Source organism: Tachypleus tridentatus, chromosome 2, assembly GCF_004210375.1.
Source record: "Tachypleus tridentatus isolate NWPU-2018 chromosome 2, ASM421037v1, whole genome shotgun sequence".
Classification (NCBI taxonomy): domain Eukaryota; kingdom Metazoa; phylum Arthropoda; class Merostomata; order Xiphosura; family Limulidae; genus Tachypleus; species Tachypleus tridentatus.
The window spans coordinates 91,789,848-91,816,657 of record NC_134826.1 but is presented as its reverse complement, the minus strand read 5'-3'; the positions used below and the strand labels follow the sequence as shown (position 1 = coordinate 91,816,657).

Here is a 26,810-nt window from a genome sequence, read left to right as displayed (position 1 = left end):
TAATGTGAACTTCATTAGAAACTTCAATTTTTCATTCGCTTTATCGGCACATGAAAATAAGTTAGTTCCAAGTCCAATCACCAGAAAACTAAGTATGTAGCAATTTCACGATAAAAGTATCTAAAACCTTAAATATGAGCTTTTTTATTTTAATTACGTAAAATGTTTTTCAGCTTAACTTAGACCAAGTTTCTAAACGTCAATCTCAAGAACGGCATACCGTGAGGAATTCTTCCTTCTACAACGTTCATTCATCAAAATGTTGCCAAACAATGTCTTTATAGCCTCTCTCCAATACTTCTCTACTACAACAATTAAAATGTATCGCGACTGTGACATTTTCAGTGCTTCTTATCTTCTTAAACTTCACTCAAATTAATGAAACGTTTTAAAAACATGTCCAATCACCAAGGTTTAACTACAACTTTGTTTATGATCTGAGAACCATACGAATCCTCCGCTCCTATCACATAGGCTTGAACTAGGATCGAGTCAAACCATTACTAACGTAAATAAACAGAAATGTAAGGAGATTGTAGGGGGTCTTCACTTCCGCTGCAGTCTACAATATGAAGTTTACCAAGTAAGAAGAGGTGTGAACTTCACGGACGGTCAGATAGGAAGTTACAGATTTGTTGACTTCTTCTTGTGTAAGATGTGCTTCGTACAAAACATCTTTCGTTTTCCTGCCTCTTATTAATTATCCAGCATTACGATGAATCGTTCAATGTGTTTTATATGAATAATCGACAACATACTAATACAGAACCCACAATATTACAATTATCATTAATAACTTCTGAACAAACTAAAATAAGTACACGGATCGAAACTAAAGGTAACACATCTATTAAAAAAGCTAATTTAGAACCCCAATCCAACTAGTGCGATACAGTGTCATTAATTAGAATATTTTATTGCTTCGTCAGTAGAATACTCTTGCTGTTCACAATAATTTCGACAGTAATCCCAATAATATCTCACGAGATTTGGCCAGCTTAGAAGGTTTAGATTAGTCCGAAATCCATATACTAAAATAACGACGCGAAATAATCCTCATATAAAATATATATGTAATAAAATAAATTTATATTTAGTTAAAATTTAAATAATACGTTTAAAGAAACTAACATTACATAAATAACTATATAAAATTTACATAAACCAGATGTTTGCTTCATGTACTGTCAACAAGTCCCTGTTTTTGAAAACAAACATCAAACTGGTTTATTATCCATTTCTTTTTTAAAAATTGATTATTTATTTCTATATTCTTGTTTTCTGTTCGATAATGGTAAGTTATTTAAACCAGGCTTCTTTTTTATGTGCGTATTTAGATGATGTAACATGTTTTCAGCTTACCAGTTATTTTACAGTTTTTAGGAAAGATATGAAAATTACTAGTTGTTGTTAAAATGTATATATTAATATTGAGAATTAACTACATCTTTCTCGTTCCTAATCAGATTTATTTCTGCCGCAAAGCAGGTGGTAATTATGGTTTTACTAGTTCTGAGTACACGTTCTGAGTCACTACCTATAGATGATCTATCACCATCTCTGTCGTTGGTGATTGTGGTTCAAATCCAGGCAAGCATAAAATCTTAATTATGTTGGATGCGTTATCAGATGTCCCATATGACACCTTGTTGTTCATGTTGAAGATATTTATTATTTCATTATACTAAGCTGCAATGCTATAAGATGTGTGACGCTCTTTCAAACGCCAAAATACTAGCATGACTGTTTGCATCTTACAGACGAATATATAATGACCAGTTACTGACTGTAAGAAAGCTGGACATTTTTCTGCTACTCCATATATCCACAGTGGCATTGATGTTGGTTATAAGTTGGAGTAGAGAGATGAATTTTTATTGAACTTCATCAAACCTGCTGTCGATCAACACTGTGGACAAGTCTTTGCGACTGAGAAGAACACACTGAGAATCTATGGTTGTCATTAGCCCTTCAAAGTCTTTTGACTCTACCACGAAGAAGAGTTGCAGCCTACAATCAATAAAATTAGCGAGTTTGTTTATAACGTCCTTCTGAAGAAAGTGTCTAAACATATATTAATTCTGTATAGTACGCTGCTTTTGTAGACTACTGCATCTGCACAGAAGTACTAAAGCCAGGTGTAGACTTCTTTTACTCTGTCTCATAATTACGCTAGAAATATAAAAGCGTATCTCAGTCATATTACATAAAATATGGTTTATAATAAAAATAACGAAACATATGATACTAAATAAGTGAAACTAATTAAAAATATAGCTTAATACACATGACAAATTTAGTTTATCTATATTACATTTTATAACTTACATAGAAGATAGTTCATATTAATAAAAATAATGAAAAGGCTTACCTTCAAATGTGACAGCATCTTAAAGTAGTTTTTCCTAAAGCATAAATGGTCTCTTCACAATATGCACACTTCTCCCATTTGACTTGATTAGATTAATAACCATATAATACAATAATTTCTAACGTGATGAAAGAGTATCGATCTTATTTAACCCTCTTGCTACAGGTAACGCATGTGACAATAATTTTAGTAAGTTACATTCAAAATTCAGTTAAACTAGTTTATTTGTTCAAGCTATACTAATTAGAATATCACAAAATCGTAGCTAATGATCCTTATTTTGGTAGTATATAAGTTTTAACTTTTTAATTTTATTAGGCAATATTAAACAAAAAATCTAAATTTACCCTAGTGTGAGAAATGTGACTTTTCTCTGGGCATCCCCTCTTCTCGAATTTATTTTCCACCCCTCACAAAAGTACAAAATTTAACGTAAATCATTCATTATAATGTAGTCACCGCTCAGGTAAAGCATACTTTTCATACTCTTCAATTTTATTTGTTCACATAGCTATCAAATACAAAATCACACCCCTCTCACCACGCCACCTACCATATTCTGTCTTTCATGATTTGTCAATAGTTCTCTCATATGTTCAAAGGTATATTATTTATAACCATTAGAAAGCCAAGTTTTTCACCTGTCAAATAACCTATTATGCTATTGTTATGACTGTTCTATTTTTTTCACAGAAAAGTGTTAATTTCTTTTTAAGTACAAACAAAGCTTGCAGTAAAAGAGAAATTAGCGTGCTGTGGATGTAATAATGACGGCCTAGAAATTTGATTAATATAAAATATGACGTTTACTCTTACACTTTTAAGTATTTATTAGATCATTCAGTGAATACGAATACTATGCCATTGAATTTTAATATGAATACTTTAATCTTCCGTAACAAAGTATTCGAATACAAGTCAGAATACTCTCAAAACTGTAATAGAATGCACTCGAATACGAATACTCTATATCTACTAAACAGACAATATGTCTTTCATACAAAGATTGATCAACAATCACTTCTTGAACGTCTCCTTCTTCGCAGGTTGTTACCGACCCGAAATGCATCTTTCTCACATAACCCCCAAGATTATAAAAGGTAGGTAATAAAAGAGACTGACGCTGTCTTACCAACATCCCCTGCACTCTGAAACAGTGTGGCTGAGGTCATCCTGATGCTACCTGCTGGTAATACCAGTAACAGGTTATCAAAGAGACTGAAGCAATTTTGCAGACATCCCATAAGACAATGTGGTCTAGGTCAACTAAAATTTACTATTATGGAGTATATACAGCTGCAAGTCTGCAGTATAACCTAAACTTATCTTACAGATACTAAACCCATCAAATCTGACTATAGAAGCTTGCCTATTTTTTTTATTGTAATGACATAATTGTGAGGCGATTAAATTGTCCCTTGATTTTGACTTTGTCCCCTTCCCCATGGAAATATTTCTGTTGATGCCCATGATAAAAGGTCTTATAAATTCTTAGAAACATCCTAGTAGCTGCTACGTGTACAACAAGATTAATTTACTCAACACTTTCCTCCCCCCTCCCATCTCGGTTTTGTCAAACAGAGATCAATTTTCTACCTAAGTTTTATGAGTCTGCTTGAAAGTTTCATAATGCCTGTAAAAATTCATGACCTTGATGGGTCATATTCTTCTTGTGATTCCGATGTCAAGTCACTATGTAAAATATAATCTCGTGTCAAGTTATAACAACAATAAGAAGAAAAGTCATTTTAGTACAATGTCGGGCAATGTTAGGGCGCTCGAATTGCAAATTGCAGGTCGAGAGTTCGAATTCCTTCATCGAATACAGTCGCCCTTTCAGCCTTGGTTAGTCTCACTATTCCTTGGTAAAGAGTACACCAAGAGTTGGTAGTGGCAGATGTCGACTAGCTGTCTTCCTTCTGTCACTTCAAAATTAAAGACGGCTAATGCAGATAGTCCTCGGATTATGAAACTTTGTAGAATGGACGGCAACTGCTTGTTGTGGAGGCACCAGTGTAGAGGATAACGTTTCGAAAGTCTTCAAGTCCAAATACGAAGACGAAAGACTTTCGAAACGTCGTCCTCTACACTTGTGTCTCCACAACAGGCAGTTGCCGTCCATTCTGCAAAGTTTCATCATGAATACTCTGCCTAAACAATCTATCAAAGAATAGTCCTTGAATAGTTTTGTTCGAAATTCAACAAAAATAATGTTTTAGCACGGCTTCTTAAAAAGCCATTTCAAAGCCACACTGGCTTGTGTCAGATCAATTATTTAATTACCAATGTTTCTACAAAATTAGTTTATGAACTTGGAACTACAACAAACTGCTGATATATATTTTTCCTTTTAAGATCTATGAATAAGTAACATCTACACTTTAGTAGCCTTGAAATTATTAGCACATAACTGTTGGCAGTTCCACTGTAAAAATAAAAAAATTGGTTATTGGGAAAAATTAAAGGTTATTTTTAAAAAGAAATAGTGGTTGCAAAAATATTAAACCACCATTCTGATATAAAGCATATATGACCTTCTCACGCTTTTGTTACAAACTCCAACGCACGAAGGGTTTTCTTACGAACAATAATAATAACAAAAAATATGTAACGTTGATATGTAACGTTTTTAGTCACTATTTTAATTTCGAATTATAATCGAAAATACCGCTAGCATCGAGAGTGCCTAACCATTGAAATAATTCATTTTAATCATTATAGTTAACAAACTAAGAATAGTATATTAAATTCCTTATTGGGTTTATTTTTAGTTTTGTTAAACATAGATAGTTTGCTTTTATCAGAAGTTAATATTTAGTTGTATATTGACCTTCCTTTTCTTTTTGGACTTCGTAAATGTTTGTAGCAGAAAGACACTTAAATATTTTGATAATTGCTAACTGTTTTCCACTTCATTTTCATTTTCCAACCTGCTCTCTGATGGCTCTGCAATAAGTCTGAATGCTTACAATACTAACAAACCAGTTTTCGATACTCGCGGTGGGCACAGCACAAATAACTTATTGTGTAGCTTTGTGATTAAGAACAAACAAAAATAACTTTTTCCACCTATAATGATGTTTGTTTGTTTTTAATTTAGCGCAAATCTACACGAGAGCTATCTGCGTTAGCAGTCCTTAATTTAGTAGTAAAATACTAGAGTGATATCAGTTACTCACCACCCGCTACCAACTCTGGGCTACTCTTTTACTAACAAATAGTGGAACTGACCGTCACATTTTAACGCCCATACTGCTGAAAGGACGAGCATATTTGATGGGACAGAGGAGGTTTGATCCCACGACTAATATAATGATGCAGTTGTTTTTATAAATAACAAAATAGCAAATAATATTTAAAGTCATTATTCAGAAATGTGGCTTATATGTTGCATCACACACTAAAAAAGCGCTCTCTACTACTATATTAATAGAATTAAGCTTTTGTCATGTTATACGGATAAGATTTGGAGTTTAAACAAACATACTTAGTTCTAAGACGTTCACTGTAGAAAGCTAGACAGTTCGTCACAATCTAAAAAAATTATATAAGTACTTATTAGCTTCTTTCTTCACTCCAGTTGATGCAACTGATTACAAGCATAATAACCAGTTTCTGTCCTGGATTATTCTGCGGAATCTGTAATTTTAATCGAAAACATACTGTTTACAAAAGAGCGAAAATTATATCACCATTTCATAAAACTCGCGTACTTTATGCTTGCACTCGACAGGATTTTTAACTTGTGTTTTTTGAACACCAGAAGTACTTTTTCAGATTTCTTAGTATAATAATATTCGGTAAATAATTCAAATGTATTGCTGCAACATTTCTTTCCATCGATCAGTACAAGTGTTATTTGAATCGAATGTAAAAGCGTCTGTGTTATTTACTATTTATTCACTAGTCAAGAACTTGCCATAAAAGTGTTGGTGAGATTTACCAAGTATTTCTTTTTGTATGCTTATTATTTACATTAAACCGATATATCAACAATGCCCAACTTTATATTAAAATCTATAACGTCACGATATTCTGAAGGAATACTTTTTTCACATTTTAACACACCGATAACAACTTTAAAAACAATATATTAATTTCGAAAATTATCTATACTAGCAGAAACGCTGCCCTACGGTTGGCTGTTTGTGCTGTTGATAAAAAGTTAATATTTCCTAAAAAAAGAAAAATTATTCAGATTGTGCTTATATAAACTGTAATGTTCTATATAAAGTGAAGCCCTTTATTGAAAGAATAACAGTTTTTTAAGAGCTCCATTTTTAGCACTATATTTACAAATTATATTAATAGAGATATAATCAAACCCTCACGTACAGTCCTAGCGAAGTTGTGTTATTGTTGTGTTTTGAATTTCGCGCAAAGATACACGAGGGCTATCTGCGCTAGCCGTCCCGGATGTAACAGTGTAAGATTAGAGGGAAAACACCTAGTCTGCACCACCTACCGCCAACTCTTGGGCTACTCTTTTACCAATGAATAGTGGGATTGAATGAACATGATAACTCCCGCGCGGCTCAAAGGGCGAACATGTTTGGTGTGACGGAGATTCGAACCCGCAACCTTCAGATTACGAGTCGAGTGCTTTAACAACCTAGACGTACCAGGTCGTCCTTGTTGTGAGGCAAGTATTTTTATTTACAATTGTGTTCTGTGATAAAGGAATGCGGTGTCATTCAACGAATGGCGTCCACTGTATTTATTATTTCGGTCACATACATAGATAAATACATACATACATACATACATACATATATATATATATATATATATACACACACACACACTACATTCATTATAGTAAAACAATTCCTTATATGTACTGTATATACTGTGTATATACAAATTTAAAAGCGTAGTATCAACGATATCTTAGTTGTAAAAATTTAAGGCTCTTCACATTAGAACGTGAAGAACATTATTCTCAAACATACTATGAAAAATAATCGTTTGACACATTTAATGAAAAATTAATTAAGTGTTTTTCTCTATAAGTTTAAAATTATCAATGGCTATTGCAGAGAGCTCTGGAGTAGCTTTGCAATATATGAAAACAAATTGTAAGTCTTATGAATAACAAGTTATCAAAAACGTTGATAATAAATTTATATAAAAAAAACCTTTTACACTTCAGATGATTATAAGAGAACTTTTATTGTAATCTGTTTCTGACTTAGTACATAAAACTGTTTTATGTACTAGCCATGAATAATTAATTTGTAAAGGTGAAAATAAAATTTCTTTTATAATTATTTGGAGTATATTTTTCTAACTTTATTATCAAAATGTGTAAATCCCTCCTGTATGCACTACAAGTTTTTAAACGACAAAATACTATCAAAATGTATTTAAAAAAAAACACTAACCTCCACGTGAGGTGTGTGGTCTCCCATTTCTGTCCTTGTAGAGCATATCGTTTTACCCTGTCAGAGGGTCCAATCAAATCAGGCATGCCGCACCTTTTCCTGTTCATTAACTTGACTGTTGCTTCGTCCATTTCGCCCGTTTCATTGATTCCTCCAAACTTCTGCATTAGTTTGATAGCTTTTCTAAGCTGTTCATCTGTTCGTAAGTTCCCTGTCTGAAAATCTGATGATGGGAGGTAGCCAAATTTGTCCAAAAAGTCCTGGAAATGCATTACTTTATTTTTTAATTAATTATGTTGGACTGTGTGTGTATAAGATTTTACAGAAATTGCAAGATAGAGATTTAAAACTCCTTTAAAACAGAAGCCACTTATAATCTTCAGATCAATCCATAATTCATGTACTCTGCAGCAGTATGTAGCTTTGCTGATACTTTTCCCCAAAACGATGGAAAATACTAGTAATATACAAAATCTGAACGATCTGGATTATGCCTAAACTATTACGCTGAGCTACTCAATGGATTTTATAATAACTTAAACACAGGCCAAACAATATTAAAATATCAGACCTCGGATCAACTGTCTAAGCCTAAATATAGATCCCAGTAACACAGCGTTAAGTTTGAAGGCTTATAGCGTCAAAAACTGTATTTCGATACTCGTGATAACTCTGGTGAACACATCACTAATATCCCATTGTGTAGCTTTGTACTTAATTACAAAAAACAAAAAAACATAAAGCCTGAGTATAAAAAGACTGTTTTATTTGTTAATGATTTTCACATCTCGTTAACATTTTTATATAAATAACAGCTTAGAAAACTTTCTATATTACAGAAAGTTAGTTCTCTAACGTTATAATTCAGGCCTAAAACCTCCATGACTAAGATACTGGGATTAATTTTGTCACCAGTAGTAGCTTTGTATAGATTTAAGCCTAACACGCTCCTGGTTAATTTTGTGTCCAATGTTAAAAATTTGGTCCATGTGATGTCATTAATATTCCGACTTTAACAGTTACTTTTTATTGTATGCAGGGAGTTTTGGCCAATCCCCTATTTTTATGTAACAAAAATAGTACTTATATAGTTATAGCGCTATTGTTTATGATAGATTCTTCTGACGATGCAGTATCACTTTTTGGCTCAAAATAATCGCATGTTCCCCCTTCCCCAACGTTAATATGCATTGCATGCTGATTTTGCTTCACATAACATGTGTCGGCTTTTGATCTCACAAATTAAAATCCTCCTTTCAAACATTCTGCATACGGGGCTGGCGTGCGCATGTGTGAGGGAATTCAGTACAATGTTGTTTCTTTTTAGCACAATCAACAAGAACAAACATTTTTATCTTTAAAGAATTGTATTCGACAACCACATGAAACTTTCTATATTTAACCGTTTTCTAAATCCTCATTATCTACATGGATTATATACAATCGTCAAAGAAGAAAATATGATAGTGCGAATTTCCCCCTTTTTTTACATCATATTCAACAATTTGTACTTACAGCATGTGAACATTTGGAATGCAGTGTCATTTCAAATATTTATTTCATTTGGAGTTCATGCATATTAGTGTTAAATATATCACAAAACAAGGCACGTTGGTAAGTACACATACTTAAATATATCTACAAGTTACCAGGTGTTCTGTTACCCTACTAAGAATATAAAATAATACATACCTCAATTTGCATCAACTCAAAAGTGTGTTCCCCAAATCATGAGAAGATGCAGTTGTACTTCGTAATATTGTAAAACGACAAATTGTTGATAAGCTGCTTTTTGAGTTTAACTTTTGCTGTCTTTTCTCTTTTTCTGGTTATATATAAGCATGCATGTCATTTTGTGTTTCCTTATTATTTTCTCTGCTTATTGTGATATCAGGCCAGTAACAAACCGATGCGACTGGCGTTATTTCTTTCAATGTTATGATATTTAACGCACTTATCACAGTGCCTATAACAGTTGAAAGTCATTTATAAAGAATAATTGAAAATTCGAATAAAAATACATGTCATTCTTCAGATTTATCTTAACCTCGGGTTTTAACCCTTCTTCAGGAGTGTTAGTGAGTTTTCTGAACGATTCGGGTCTAAGTTCATCTTCAAGATATTTATGAAGTGTCTGAAAGTTTCGGGTCTAAGCCTTTCTTTAAGAATATTGTTAGTTGTGTTAGTTGTCTGAGCGTTTTGAATTTAGGGTCTAACCCCTTCTTTAAGATACAGTATTGACCTGACAAAGAAGTTATTAAAAAAACTGGCCCTAAGAGTTGTATATGTTTAAATATAGGCGCCATCCTCATCATAAATGAAACTTATATCATGTGTTTCGAAAAGAAAACAAACATAAAAATATCAATGAATTAAGCAAGCCGAAAAACCATAGTAAACCTACATCAGCATGGTGTGATGAAAAACATACTAACTGTTTACAGTTCATTAAAAAAAATATATGAAGAACATTATATAAGTTTCAACGGTTTAAAAGCTTTACAAATTTGTTTTTCTAGGTAATGTAGACCGGAAACCACTGATGACATTAATGCTATATATACTCTACACTAAAAGGAATTAAATATTATTTTATATGGAAAAAAGTAAAAGTATTAACTCTACAAAAGAATGAATTCCTAATCTCCAGGCCTTTCTAACAATTGACGTAACTGATTGTTGAGTCTATTATAATTTTCAGATACTAGGGACAGAAATCGTTGTTTTAGTTCTTTGTAATCTCATAAAATGCCGGAGAAGAAAAGAAAACAACTTTCTGCTTAGTTGTCAAATTAAGCCTACAAGACAACTCTTAGGTAATAACCGTAATTAAAAGTGAGTATAATAATATCTATCATAAGAATAGTAGTTGTTGTAGAAAAAAAACGTGTCTTGCCTATTCACAAAACACCCATGCTATTAACGAATGCACAAGTAACTTTTTAACAGTTAACAATACAGCATCAACACAAGAGGGCTATTACATCAGCAGTAATACTCTCCTGTTAACTACTGTGTTAATTTCATTCCATAAGAGCTCTATTTTATCTTTTTTGTTTCTTTTTTTTTAATCCTACCAATAAATTTTTATTAAAGTTTAATTACTATAAATATAAGACTATTCGTGCCTTTGTCCTAAATTAAAACTGTTACAAATAAGAGTAAAAGTTTGAGCGTACCAACTGACAGAACGGTATGTCTGCGGACTTAAAAGCTAGAAACTAGGGTTCGGTAACAATGGTGGGCAGAACACAGCCCATAGTGAAGCTTTGTGCTTAATTACAAACAAAAAGGTTGAGAAATCATTTAATATGTTTATCATTATTGCCTTGTTTTGACGTCCAATTCTAATACTTTATATAAAAATCTGGGCATGTCTTATGTTATTTCCAATTTTGTACTTCGGTATACACTTGTACACAGATGCTATAGTAATACTTCGTGATGATTTGTACTTACCTTTAATTTCATACCAGAATATTTCGTGATAGCCATGCCTTGCCTTCACTGCTTCTCATATACAGAAAACAATAAACAAGCTAAATTTTCAAATACAAAAAGTATAGTTATTACTATTGTACTTTAATAAAAGAAAACAATACATATTGTTTTAATGAAAGATATTCGAAACCATAGTCTGAAACAGGAAGTATTTCTGTATTGAAATCAGGAAAATTGCTCAATATAAGTTTAATTGCTGATATAAATGAAATGAAATGATGCAGTCTAAAGCCAAACCACTTTATTAATTTCTGTCCTTTGTTCAGATCCAATACTTCGACATTCAAAGTGCAGGAGAGAATTCGTATATTTTACCCACTAGCAACAAAACAATTCCGGTTTACTGAAATCTTGTCCGAACTTTTCTGCAACTACAAACAGTGTTCTCTCTTACCTGTTACCAGGGGATCACCAAGAAGGGAAGGCAAGGAACGAGAAAGAGAGAAATGTAGAACAAAACACGTATTATATTTTGTATTTGGGGTTAAACATTATTTTTTCTCAATTTCACAAGAAAGCGGAAGTTCACCAGGCCAACCACTCTGAATCTTAACCAAAAGGAGGGCTTCAAAAAGAGTTAAATATGTTTAGATGTCGAGTTTTTCCATTAGGGTTACAATTATGGTTGAAAACATAAGATTGTTTTAATGTATCGATCTATATTAAATCTGTCAAAATTACCTGTCAGTAAATGGCCAAACACGTTATGCATTAATGTAATAGGAAATTGACCAGCTAACTTGAATACTTTTGATTCCCTTTTAAATTTTTTCTCACCCCTTCCCCTCTCGCCAATCTTGGCTTGTATGAAAAAAACACAACAAAAAACACATTACCACGTATTTTACAAAACGAATTTCCAATTAACCTTACAAAGAATAAATAAAGTAAACATCATTATTTTGGTTTTGGGTAAGTGAATGTTAAAACCTTCTGAATATGAAGGCATGAAAACATTTGATCATCACCTTTGTGGTTGGGAACCTGTAATGTGCAGGCTGAAAATGAACCGTAAAAAATAATATGCATTTTTATTATGACTTTAGGACTTTTCAGATAATGCATCTGTCGTTTCAAGTTTTAGTTAGTGCTGCATGAAACAAAGCAACAAAACAGCAGTGAAACCGTGCATCTCGCTTCGCCGAAATTTGCGGTCATCCTCGTTGTTGTTGTGTTGTGATAAGTAAAATGTTTGGATTGTTTTCAATTTCGCGCAAGGCTAGCCGTTCATAATTTAGCATTGTACGACTACATGGAAGGCAGCTAGTCATCATCACCCGCTGCCAACTCTTTGGATACTCTTTTATAACCGAATAGTGGGATTGACCATAACATTATAATGCCTCCACGGCTGAAAAAGCGAGCATATTTGATAGAACGGAGATTCGAACCCGCAACTCACAGATTGCGAGTCAAGCCGGGCGATAACTAAAATGAATAGTAATCTAACGGGGGAGTCTTTCCATTAAACATACTAACATAAAAAGTGTCACCTTTTTTCAGTTTACACTTCAACACCGATGTATTTATGTTCGATTAAATGTACAATAACTTTATCTTACATATAGCAATTAAGGAAAATTAGTCATTTATTTTTTAAAAGTTTGTTTATTCTTAAGCAAAATGTTGCACCATGGGTTATTTCTGATGTGCACACCGAAGGGTCAAACCACCAAATTTTGGTGTTATATGTCCTTAAGCGTATCCATCTGCCATGAGGAGGTCATATTTAAAAACATCCAAACTGAGGTTTCTTCTAAATTTTACAATACAAAGCTAGAATTAAATCTCTAAATCTAAACTTTCACTTGAAATTACGAGTAACTACTTAATAATTGAACATTTCAAGTTTGGAGAATATTTTCAGGTCACAATTATTCATTTTATTCCTATTGTTTTATAGCTCAGAAATGTCAAGTAGCAACAAAAAAGACACAGAAACTTCATGATGGTTTATTTGTAAAATATATTTCATTATCATTATTATAAAATATATTAACATTCAACTACGATAGTATTATCGTATGGCACTGTCGGCATTGGATATGGCAGATAGATGTAGTGTGGTTGACATATTATTACCTAATTTTCTTTAGTTTCCCTCATAATTCCTAATAGATGCATAAGCCTCACACACCATTTGTCTGTGGATAAAACATACTACATTTTATGTGTGCATGTGTATACATATTTGTCACGATAAAACAACTTACATAGCGTAGTGTTGTGAAAATGTATTCTGATAAAGACACACACACACGGATAAAGTACCAACAGCAAAGTTTTCAAAGGTCCGTAATTTACAGGAAAATACTTAAGAAACATTGTTAAAAAAAAAAAAGAAGAAAAGAAAAAAATTCGTTCTGCAAAATATAAATCAAGCCAAGCGATTTTCATGTACGAAAATACTTAACACAGTCAAACCAAACGTAAATGTGTTCTGTAGAAACTAAAATTTACAAATTTACTTTTCTTATTTATCTGTTAAAATTAACTAAACTAACAGGAGTTCCTGTTTCAAACCATGAAATAAAAAAACCAAGGAGTGGCGAGGCGATTCATAAATCCGATTTTTTAAAGTGGTAAAATTAGTGCTACTAACGAACGTGGAAACCCACTAACTGATTTCCGATATAGTAAGAAGACATATGGCGACCTCCTTCGTGAAGTTATAATTTAGCACGTTACGCATGTTAAATATAACCTATCGGAAATTAACCGATCAGTAATTTCTCATTCATAATCTCTAGTTCCGTGCTGGGGCAGCGATAACTATTCGGACTTAGAAAGCTAAATTTCAGGATTGAACAGAGAGCAATTTTTTCTTTATTTGTTACTAAGAGCAAAGCTACACAATAGGCTATCTGTACTCTGCCCACCAAACCAGGTTTCTTGTAGTATAAGTCAGCAGTCGTACCGCGGTGGCACTAGATGATTAGTGGAAGGGGAGTGGTAGAGCGCCGATAGTCCACTGCGTAGATTAACGCTAAAGCAAACAAATGTAATCACTATCAAAACATAACTTAGATTCTTGTGCAGGGTAGTTATAAAATCCTATATAAAAATGTACAGAAAAATGTTTTTAAAGAAGGATCTAGTGATGAAATTATAAATGTGAATCTTTGACAAAAAGTAATGTGAACAATTCAGCTTATATCTTTTCTATTTCTTAAGGTATTTTAATTAACCCTTGGGGTAAATTTAGTACTATTATACCCAGAGACCATGTATGCGTTCTTTCATGAAGGTTTTTCACACTGAATCTAATGACATGTTGTTTGTTGGTTTTATTTCATTACACAAGAAGAATAAACAAAAGAGATTATATACCCTCTCCAGTCCTTTCAATGATTGCATGCGTTTACATTGGATAACGTCAAATTTCATCTTCGAAAACTCTGAAAATCCTTCTCAGATGTGCTAAGCTTATTTTGAAGTTTCGCCAAAGCAGTGTAATACTTGGGGAAAGGCAGCTAGTCATCACCACCCATCACTGACTCTTTGGGTACTCTTTTACTAACGATTGACCGCAATTATATAATGCCCCATCGCTGAAAGTGTGAGGGGATTTGAACCCGCGACTCTCAGATTATGAGTCAAGCGTTCTAGCCACCTGGCCATGCTGGGCTGTAGCGTGATAAGAAGTCTCAACTTTAATGTGCCCATGAAACAGGATGCAAATCTGATCACACTTTATAGTTCATAAACCCAAAACGCGTAAATGACCCATTTTTAACATTATAAAAAAATGCTTCAATGTGACCCAGAATCCGTATCCGGATTTCGATCTGCATCAAATTTTGGGAGGATTATCCTACACTGACTTTCCATCTGTATTATCCTATACTGACTTTCCATCTTATGTAAAAAAATAAAAATTTACATCGGACAATTAGTTCGCGAGATACGCGCGCGGAAACACAGACAGTTAGACACGCGAACTCGATTACAATACCCTCGTCTCCTCTTTGAGAAAAATAGTAATAAATTAGTGAAATACCAAATGCTTGATATTTCGTTAAATGTCCCTCCATAGTTTCTGAGCATATATAATTAATGATCGCGAATGTGTTTCTTTCGCTGAGCTATAGTTATAAACAAATAATGTTATATTCTTGTTCGTCATACAAGAATGTCCTGTCTTCATTTTCATTAACGTTTATACTTCACATGAATCTGTTTCACAATATTACAGTCGTTCATGCAATTTATAACATAAATAGCGCATAGACCACTAGGGTCTGTTGTATCTGAGCTGGTCTGATAAGTCCTAGCATTAAGCGAAATGCCTTGTCAGCACTGGATATGACAGAAACAGCGTTATTGACATATAATCAAATGTTTCTCTTTCCCTTCACCCATAACTTCTTAGAATTACATCCTAGCATTTGACTATTGTCGAATTAGGCTTAGATATTCGGTGAAAGCTTTTTTTCTTAATGCTATAAGATTTTATTCTACACCAGTAAATACCCAGTAAAGACAAAAATAGCATCTTTGATACACATGTTTCGGAATTTCCTTAAATTCCATCATTAGCGTAAATATCTCTAAAAATTAATTCATAATATTCAAACTACAAAAAATAATATTAGCGTTGAGTAAGTTTTTGTATTCAGTCAGAAGCTTGTTTATTTGCAGTTGAACACAAAGCTATACAATGAGCTAGCTATCTGTGCTCTGCACACCACGGGTGCCGAAACCCGGTTTTTAGCTGTGTCACTGAGGGCAGGAAGTTTAGAAAGTACATATTTAAACGGGAACAATATAGTGGAATATACGATAAAAGTGCAGCATGCACCTTTAATAAATAACATTGTTTAAGAGAAACTATTACAGAGAACCCATACAAAGGTTTCAACATGGAGATGAAAGTCTTGAAGACCATAAAGCTCATGATAGGAAGCCATCCTTGGATGAAAACACATTAAGGGAAGCAGTTGAGACAGACCCTCGCACAACAATGCGTTGGCTTGCATAAAAGCTAGGCACAAGCAAACCAAGCATTGCCAACCACCTGAGTGCGATTGAAAAGACGAAAAAGTTGGATATATGGGTTCCACAAAAGCTGACTGAAAATAAAAAATAATCGGAGTTATGGGACCTGTCAAGGATGACGCTCCAAATATTGAAAGAATTGGGAACTGAGGTTCTACCTCATCCACCTCATTCCCCAGACCATTCCTCTAAAGATTTTCGTTTTTTTCAAGCATTTTGACAACTTTTTGAACAATAAACGCTTTCAAAACCAGGCAGCAGCAGAAGAAGCTTTTAGGGAGTTCATTGACCATGGAAACCGATTTTTACAGCAGGGACATAAACAACATCGTTACACGTTGGCAAAGTGTGTTGAAGTAAGTGGTGCTTACTTTGATTAAAGCATGTTTTACAACACTGGTTTATACTTTTCCAAACTTCGCAGTTCAAAAACAACATTTATTTCTGGATAACCTAATAATTCTAAATGACACCCAAACTCGCGTAAGTATACAAGCAATTACCTCACCATCTGCACAAACTCTCTATCTGAATGAAAACATACAGTATATAATCGTAAAAGTAAAAACAAATAAAAGAAATAAGTGAAATTGATTTCTTTTTTCAGGCAAATAATGAATGAATTTCATGTTTGCAATCACTAAAATTGTCGGGAATATTTTACCGGGCTATGTAACTTTATAATTTTATAAGTGTGCGATATAATGTGTATTTCCAGGATACTTTACTGTTATCCAAGTATAACAAGGCTGTTGTTTTGTTAATGTTGTTGTTGTTTTGAATTAAGCACAAAGCTACACAATGGGCTATCTGTGCTCTGCCCACCACGGGTATCGAAACCCGGATTTTAGCGTGTAAGTCCGCAGACATACCGCTGAGCCACTGGGGGGCCTATAACAAGGCTAGATTCTGTCATCATTTTTATCATATTTTTTGCGAAGACGTAAAGCTTGGGTTTATGTATTTATTACTTCTAATTTATCATTCAGAGAGGGTGCAAAAGTGTAATTATAGCAGTATTTTTTGTGACGTCATATTACATATAGGTCAGATGGCGCCAGTAAACTTACAGAATCATCCAAAGTAGAAATTTCACTATTATTAGTATAAACAACACAAAGGGGTTAAAAACAGGCAGTTATTACAGGCGTTTCTATAATTCATTACAATAAAAGAAAATTATAATATCCCGTCGCAAAAATGTTGAAATATGTTTTTAAAAAACTATATGACCAAATTGTGTGGAGGATCTGCGAAAATATATAATTTTGTAACAGATAAGTAAGTCGTAGCTTGGTTTAACATCAGAAAACCGAAAAACCATGAAGAATGACACTTGTCTAAATACGAACAAAACAAAATATTTGTGTATTAAGGCTTTTTTTTGTGTGCCGAAGAGGAATACTTAATATTTTGTAGATGTCTGGCATGTTTCCAACATATATTACTCAGCAAAATCATAAATATATAGAATAATAATACACCACGAATTAGTGTTCTCAATTTTGAATCACATTTCAGCGATCCATTGTAGTGTTGTAATTCAAAACGGCGTTTTTTTGTTTTTATTTCATATGATCAGTCTAAAAAACTTGACGAGCTATTATAATAACAAGTAGATTTATTGCTGAAATCCCGTAAATTGAGCAGATTGTCTCATACTTTTAAGATTTAATTCTTCTAATGATAGCACAACTTATTTCATATATGGCGGATTTTTTTATTTAATTCACACTAAAGTAAATACACACGTGTATAACACAAGTTACAGTGAAAGAAAGCATTTGTTGTATGAGGCCCCCAGTGGCTCAGCGGTATGTCTCCGGTTTTACAACGCTAAAAACTGGGTTTCGACACCCGTGGTGGGCAAAGCACAGATAGCCCGTTGAGTAGCTTTGTGCTTAATTCAAAAAAAAAAAAAAAAGAGTAAGATATACGACTCCCAGTCGCAGTTCTCTTCCTTTATGTAAGTGTTGATACTTATTAAGAAAGTGTGTTTAATTTCTTTCGTTAGTTTTCAATGTGCACTTTCACACCGATTTTTTCGATATTACTTTTCTTCTGTGAGGGGAACACGTTAGTTAAAGCACTTCTTTACAAGTTAGGATTTTCACCATTTTGACCCTGTGGTACTTATTTTTAAGGATACTGTAGATCAAAATTCTTGTTTCTTGATTTTAAACTCTAGGGGAAAGGCAGCTAGTCAACACTACCCACTGTCAAATCTTGGGCTACTCTTTTAACACCTAATAGGGGGATTGACCGTTACATTACAACGCTCCCACAACTGAAAAGACGAGCATGTTCAGTGATGGGGATTCGAATCCAGGCAGCAGACTGCGATTCAAGCGCACTAACCACCAAGCTATGCCAAGCCTTTCATGGGTTTGACATACTAACACTGACCTCATAAAATATAAGGCTAGAAGGTTAATTTTGCAACTTTCTACTTACAGTTTTTGTGAATAATTATTGTTTTCATAATACAAGTTCATTAACATTTTCCATAAATAAAATTTTTCTAAATAGTTAGGATTTATACAGTTTTAAACATGTTATCCATATTACTACAAGTCGACCATAAAAAGTACAGAAACACACTCTGATCTATACATCTGCTTATGGGATTGGTCACTCATTCTGTTGTCAACCTTCTCATTTAGATCACGGCGCCATAAAGTTGACGTTACTTTTACACACGAAATCGTCGACCGATCATTGATATGTCCTCCACAATTTTCGGTCGGTCTGGGTATCTGTCGGCAAGACCAGACTGTCCGGCAAGTGTGGAGCTTTTACGGTTAAAGTAAACATAACGACCGGTCATAACAGGAATGCCAGTTCATATTCATGTTTTCTTTTTCCAATGAAGCAAGTGATGTTTATACTCAGTACCCTTAACGATTAATAATAATAATGCATCTATAAAGACAGTCACTTTCTATGGCTACTAAACAAATAGCACTCAATACCTTTAACGATTAGTAACAACAATGCAATAGCAGACTTCTTATAACCACCGTTTCTGTGGCTGCTACTGAATAAACGATACTAAATATTGCAAACTTGCATTTTGTACATAATAGAAGAAGCAGATTGTTCAGTTCTTGTTTGAAAATATTAGACTTTTTTATATTGTTTTGTATAAGTACGTTTTGATGAACTAGTTTCTTAATGTAAAAGTTGCTCTCCAGTCTAAAACTACATAGTTAAAACTATAAATATTTTCTTAACGTTGAATATAAAATGCTAAAAATCTAAGCGATAGCTAAAAATAAATAATAAACCATTAATTAAAGTTTCCATTACGAATTATGTTAAAATTCAAACAATTTCTGTAATAAAATACATAAAATTTCATATTTTCCAAAACTTTTAATACATACAATTAAGATATTAAAACTAAATAGGTATAAATTACACAAATATAGGAATGTCTTTATACATTAAACAATAATATCTATTTGTATATACAAAAACATTTTACTATTTATAATGATTACTAAACACATTTTAGAATTTAATTTAATTTTACTCGTTTACTAAAGTTTTAAGTAGGAAATTAATATAAGTACAATGACCTATTTTTGTACATCTTTACAAGTCCAGAATGAGAAAATCATGAAAAACGATTTTAAGCACTATTAATGAACATTAAGATATAGTTCAACATTTTAGGTTCTAAATACAATTCTTTGTTAAAGAACTCTAAAATGTGATATAGAAAACTTGACAAATCTCAAGAAAAGCTGGGTAATAGTATTTATTATAATGACTGCTGAAGAAGTCCTGAAAATCTATGAACATAAGTTGGTTAAATTATCATTATTAGAAGTGAGCCTTCTATCTATCTACCTATGGCAGTGTTAAATCAGTTACAATTTACAGTTTCTCATAACTTGTCTTGTTCATGTCGTAGGTCAACTCTTTACGTGTGATAACAGCGTCATACAATATATTATAAGCCCTTTTAAAAAGGTCTTTTTGTCTAAAAATGTCAGTGCGCCTTTTGGAAAATCACGGTCACCTCAAGACCCTAAATGGGCATTTACTCCGCCACCAAGTGCAGTTTTGGGATTCAAGTGTTATTCGTCAGCAAAACTTTCATTATGTTTTTATCAATTAAATGGGAAACAAATTTCGTAAATGAAGTAAATGTATCAATAACTACCACAACTATTGTCTCTGTTGCAGTTTGTGTGGCGCCCTCCCTCGTAAAATTTTAAGTGGACAAAATAAATATTTTTTGTTCACAGACCAAAATGATTTATTTATTTGTAACAAGATTATACATCTACATTCATGTAAGAGTTATTGGCAGTAAATTAAATAATAAACACGTAACAGAAACAAATAAATACCCAAAAGTCGTAGCTTTTAACTGTCTCTCGTACGTTTGTTAGAAATGCTTTTCATACATCATAATTAAAAAAAAACTACAATGCTCCTTCCCGAATGATAAATCTGTGTGTTCCGGACTGATTATTCTATCAAAAAGAAAAAAAGACTGTTCTTGAGTTCTGGACTAAATACGACTTAAAAACACGACAACAGTAGCTTCCTTGCAGTTCTAGGGTGTGCATACTTGAAAACCTGCCAAGCCTCGTGACCTCATCCAAAAGGGAATGTTACAACCGACAAATCAAGTTTTGTTCTGTCGCAATTGTCTGAAAGCAAATTCATGCAGAATGAATCTGACGTTTAGACAATACTTCATCTACCAAATTAAACGTTATGTGTGAAGTATTACATAACAACCAAAACAAGAAAATCTATATATGAGTCTTTGTTTAACTTGAAGACCCGAGTGGTGTAATGCTTACCGAAAAAGAAACTCTACTCGATCAGTGATTCTGAACCGGTGGGCCATAAGACGAGCAATTAACGACTGTCGAGGGCCTGGACTGCCCTAAACTAACGAGTCATCAACTGCATATGTGGGTGGGCTTTCATTATTGTGCCGTATAAGAAACCTTCTATTAGAAATTCGATCATTAGAATCTTTGAGCTGAATAACATGTACTGAACTTTGAAATACGAGACAAAAATGACCAATTTCTTGGGTAAAGAACTATATAAAAACTGGTCAGCCAACTAGAAAAGATTCACGCCAAAATACATTCCTGTTAATCTTTAAGAACTGTTATTCAAGGCAAGGTGTTATTAAGTCCTTCAATATATGACCATAACCTTTCGATAAGGTGATTTAGTTTTTCTAATTTTTGCTGAAGATGTTATTATTTTATAGCAAAACTTTTAACCATCTAGATATAAGCCATTTTATCATGTGACCATCTCAATGACTAATTCTGTGTTTTTAAAACACAATGATACAACAGTCTTTAAATAAGCAATATTATTGTTAAATATGCCATCATACGCCATATTAGGACATAGCAGGGGTTATTGTTCCAAATGCCGCGGTAACAGCTGCTTTCAACTCATAATTAGTATTATTGAATATAACATAATAACATATGGATGGGTAGGGACTTACGGGCCACCCTGTATTTGGATACCGGTTTTCAGTGCAAACGTCAAAGACACTGGATGTGATTTTTATAATTATCTCTGTATCTAACCGCTCAGTCTCCTATCACTAAAGTCGAGAATTATAGTAAAAATGTAAAGAAAATTATACAAATACAACAAACTTGTAGAACGCTTAGAAATGAACCATGGTTTTGGAAACTATAGTACCTTTCAGATTACACTGACTTTAAAACGAGTGGAAATTTTATGCCACTCTCAAATATCGACAATTCTTTCAATAGCACACGTGTTCCTTATCGACCGACCATATAATTCTGAGCAATGTTTAAAATTCATAGAAGTATACTACTAAACTTTTATGGTTAGAAAAAAGAAAAATTAATACATAAAGTAAAACTAACAACATCAAGTTGAGCAATGATAAACCAAACCTAATGTTGGAACAACAAATCCTATGGGTAGTTTAGCGTTTATTTTTTTAATAAAGTTTACTGGAGTGGTCAATGACACTATAGTTTGTAAAAGATAAGAGATTCAACAACTCTAATAATGCTTACTTGTCGCTTAGCAACAGGCATGATCGATAGGCTTAGAGGACCAAGAGTACCACAGAGCATGCGTTGTTAACAAATATTTCAGAGTAGTCATACTTTTAATCCTAATATGACAACTATTAAAAATAAAATTTCTGAAAATAAAAAATAGCTGGTTCATAACTGTATATCTAACTATGATTTATTTTAATGGTTATAACCCCTGAAGGGCGTGCCCGCATTTTGTTGTGAAAAGACTAAGTTTTTAGGCTTACGTTATGCATCTGTGTGAACAATATATGAAATTTAAGATTCAATGTGAAAATAAAAGTATAGGCACGCATGCAAAGAAAACAGGATTAAAAATAAATTATTAAAAATGGATACACACTGTAAAGTTAATATTTTTACAAATGCTTGATTCCTTAACTCACCATAACTTCAACTTCTGATAAAGATAATCTCGAACTTCTCTGGTTAGTCAGTCGCGTTTCACATACTGGTAACATCAAGGTCAAATAAACAAACAGGGATACTAGCCATTTTACAGAAGAAACCCATATCACTTTAACGGTGTAAGTTTTTCTTGTTCTAAAAAGCGACGTATGGCGAGTTGGGTACCTGTCAGCGACTATACAAAATGTGCCCGACATTCGCCGCACAGCAAGGCCTCTTCCTCCTCTGGAATAAAGTTCAGCCATGACGGTAGTTTTACGTAAGTCTTTACCGGCATATATTAACAGGTTTCTTTGGTATTTGTTCTTGTTAGTCCTGTTGCATTAGGGGTATACTAGCACATGAGTGAAGAATCATGCGGCTGAACTTGTGCTAACAGACTATAAGAAATGAAGTATTTTCGCCGTGTTGTAGTCGTATCTCTCTGGATATGCGTGTGATGTGTTTGTCATTACATTGGAGGAAGTTAGCTCAGGAACTAGTACTACGTAACACTGCTAGCGAGTTAGTTGATCGGTCCTCGCCACTCTACAGTTGTTTTCTAGTAAACACAGTTTTTTATATTGTCGATATTTTAATCTCGGGCAATTTTGTTGCAAGTGTTAATATTTCCCTTTACTGGCTAAGATTGTGTGCGTAAGGGTGAAGAAATTTCTTGTAGTTGACATACAAAATACATCCTCGAATTATACATAGGAAGTAATGCAATGATTGCTTCGAAAATTTTCTGTGCGTACAAAGAATTTCTAGCAAAGAATATTCAAAGAAATTGATACAATTACACATAAAGCAAACAAAACGTTTAATTCTCAATTGTTTAAACTTGAAGAGAAGAAATAAATATTACGTACTAAATTTTTAAAAAAGCGTGAATAATGAAAAAACAAACATTTTTCGAGTGCAATAAAATTTTTATTTTGAACATAGGCTTTCTGAGTCAACAATGGTGAACCTAATATTGTAAATATGCGTTTTTCAATCTAAAGTACAAAAATATGTTTGCTGTAAACATACTCTGAGTTTATAAGACTGTTGTTTGTCTTAACTCAGTGTAGGCCCGGCATGGCCAAGCGTGTTAAGGCGTGCGACTCGTAATCTGAGGGTCGCGGGTTCCCATCCCTGTCGCGCCAAGCATGCTCGCCCCTTTCAGCCGTGGGGGCGTTATAATGTGACGGACAATCCCACTATTCTTTGGTAAAAGAGTAGCCCAAGAGTTGGCGGTGGGTGGTGATGACTAGCTGCCTTCCCTACACTGCTAAATGAGGGATGGCTAGCACAGATAGCCCTCGAGTAGCTTTATGCGAAACAAAAAAAACAAACTTAAATCAGTGAATTAAACCTCGAATTTTAGCGTTGTAAGTCCGTAAACTTACCACATTTAAATGAAATTTAAGTGAAAAAATCATGAAATAATAAAACATTTTGTTGTAAATCCACTATTTTCCAGTCAAAGACAATTACCTGTTAATTTGTTTTGAATTTCTAGCAGAGCCATTCGAGGGCTATCTGCGCTGACCGCCTCTACTTTAGCAATGATAGACAAGAAGGAAGGCAGCTAATCACCAACACTTACCTCTAAAGCTTAGGATAATCTTTCACTAACGAATAGTGGGATTTACTTTACATTCTTTAGCAGCATCCGTAAGCTATTGTTTTGCATTTTATATTGGATATCTCTGTACTTGTTAAAGTTGTCGAAAAAGTGAGCCCTCCAGTGGTTTAAACCGGTATGTCTGCGGACTTACAACGCTACAAACCTGGTTTCGATACTCGTGGTGGGCAGAGCACAGATAGCTCATTGTGTAGCTTTGTGCTTAATTCAAAACAACAACATCGAAAAAGTGCGGAAAAAAGAGAAAACAATTACACGCTATACAGTGCATGTCGTTATGATGACTTATATATAGTACACATAGTTGATAATTTTCGATATGACCAGAAACATCCTTAAACTTCACACACAGAAAGTCAGTTATAACATTTTGATATATTTACCCTATCTGTAATTAAGTAATACTAGCTTTTTCACGCACAGGTACTCTACAGATAGAAAAAAATAAGATAAAAAAATCAGTGAAAATAATTTTATACATAGTACTGTCTGGCTCTTAAATACAGATACACATTGGATTACAGGGCCAACGTCGAAATTACAAGAGACAAGCACGATAAAAGAAAGTTATCGTACATTATCTTATCGACTTTACTGATTCTTTATCTTGTTTAATTATACTTATACACAACATCAAGGTTCAAGTTTTTTAATTGTAAATAACCATAAGAAAAAAAAGCGTTGCCTTGTAAAACAAAGTATACACTACAACGTGGTTAAGAAAGAAACACACAACAGTCGGATACACTCATTTTGAGATTTAACCTCTACTTGAAATTATAACTTAGGATTTGGAGCAGGCATGGATATCTACCTCTAAAACTAATATTCACTTTCAGCAGCTGATGAACACTGTAATAATAATTTGAAAAAAACAACAAACGGAATTGTGGCATATAGTCCTAAAACTTGTAACAAAAAAATTACTGAACTGCAGATGTTTCAGAGAATCGTTTGTTTCTTACTGCTCTGGTATTGAACAAAAGGATTCTAGCGTGGCAACTTGTAGGAGACACATGACAGGCCTGAAATGCTATTTTTATGTAGCTCTGATTTTGAGTTTGAAATTGACAAATTAACAGGAATATGTGGGAAAAAAATACTTTTGCACATACCGTGATTTTTATCACAAATTTTAGGTCTACTGGTAATGATTCGACAGATTTGGGCGGAATAGAGACGTTTCCCTAAAAATGTGTTTTCTAACTCTACAATTATATTTTAACTTCATCATTTTTTAATACATGACGCTTTATTGCATCTCATATATAGAGGTCTAGTAATGAATGATCCAAAAAAATCAATAATATTGTAGTAAATACATTTATTTATCTACTCTGGAATGGAATTTTATAACGTTAAATATGTTTTCTTTAAATATTTATCTACCTGATCTTTTTTATATAGGTAAATTTTCAATTGCACAAATATTTTTAAAGGTGTAAAATTTGTGATCAACTGCACATTACGAAAAATTTTATTGGGATATTCAGAGTATTAGCCTATTTATATACTTAACCTTAAATATGAAACTTACACATTTGATTGTCTGAAAAACTTATTCTGTACAAAAGAATTAATATAGATTAGTACTGTTGTTGAAAAGCTGCCGTAGTCTATTATAAATTCAATTACTTTCTCAATAATAAAAGTTGCAATGATTGTACTTATAACAATGATAGTATTTGTTCATCCAACACTTTCTAATTCAATTTTAAAAATACAGCATCGTTTTATTACAAATAACAGTTTTCGTGGCTTCAAATTTATAATGTAAGAAGTTACACAATGGTTATTTTCATCTTCTTTATTAGGCAACCCAGTGGCTCAGCGGTAATTACGAAGGCTTATAACGCTATAAACCGGGTTTCAATATACATCGTGACTACAACACAGGTAGTCTATTGTGTAGCTTTGCACTTAATAACAAAACAAATCCTTATGAGACGTTTTAGTTTCTTAGTTTTATCTAATGTCCAGTAAGTTAACTGATATTTTAATTTACATTATATCAGCTGATTAGATTAGCGACTGTTGTTGTTGTTGTTTTGAATTAAGCACAAAGCTACTCAATGGGCTATCTGTCTCTGCCCACCACGGGTATCGAAACCCGGTTTTTAGCGTTGTAAGTCCGCAGACATACCGCTAAGCCATTGGGGAGCATTAGCGACTGATTCGAGCAACACGAAACTTTCCAAGAGAAAATGAAAAATAGTTCAAATGTCAGAACTTTTACACTACTAATTCTAGTTAGCAAATTTAGAAAAGGAAACGTTATGGTAACCTATTATGAGGTATTCTTTCACAATTTCATACTGATAAATTTCCCGGTGTGCCCGCCCTACATCCGTTTTAACCAGAGTTAGATAAAACATTGTTCAAGAATTTTCGCAACGACGTGAACTTATGTCTTGAGAGGAGGGATTATTTTCTAAACTAGCGGATGTTTCTAAATTCCGATA

At 33.3% G+C, this 26,810-nt stretch overlaps 1 protein-coding gene across 1 annotated transcript in view; it reads right to left on the bottom strand.

The window, feature by feature from the left end:
• Positions 1–23,353, bottom strand: part of LOC143244527 (matrix metalloproteinase-25-like) — a 77,346-nt gene extending 53,993 nt beyond the window's left edge. The window contains exons 1-2 of the mRNA XM_076489370.1: positions 22,715–23,353; positions 7,756–8,015 (exon numbers count right to left, since the gene is read on the bottom strand). Of these exons, the coding sequence (XP_076345485.1) occupies positions 7,756–8,015; positions 22,715–22,981 (527 nt within the window). The 5' untranslated portion in view covers positions 22,982–23,353. The remainder of the gene's footprint in view (positions 1–7,755; positions 8,016–22,714) is intronic.
• Between the last annotated feature and the right edge of the window lie 3,457 nt (positions 23,354–26,810).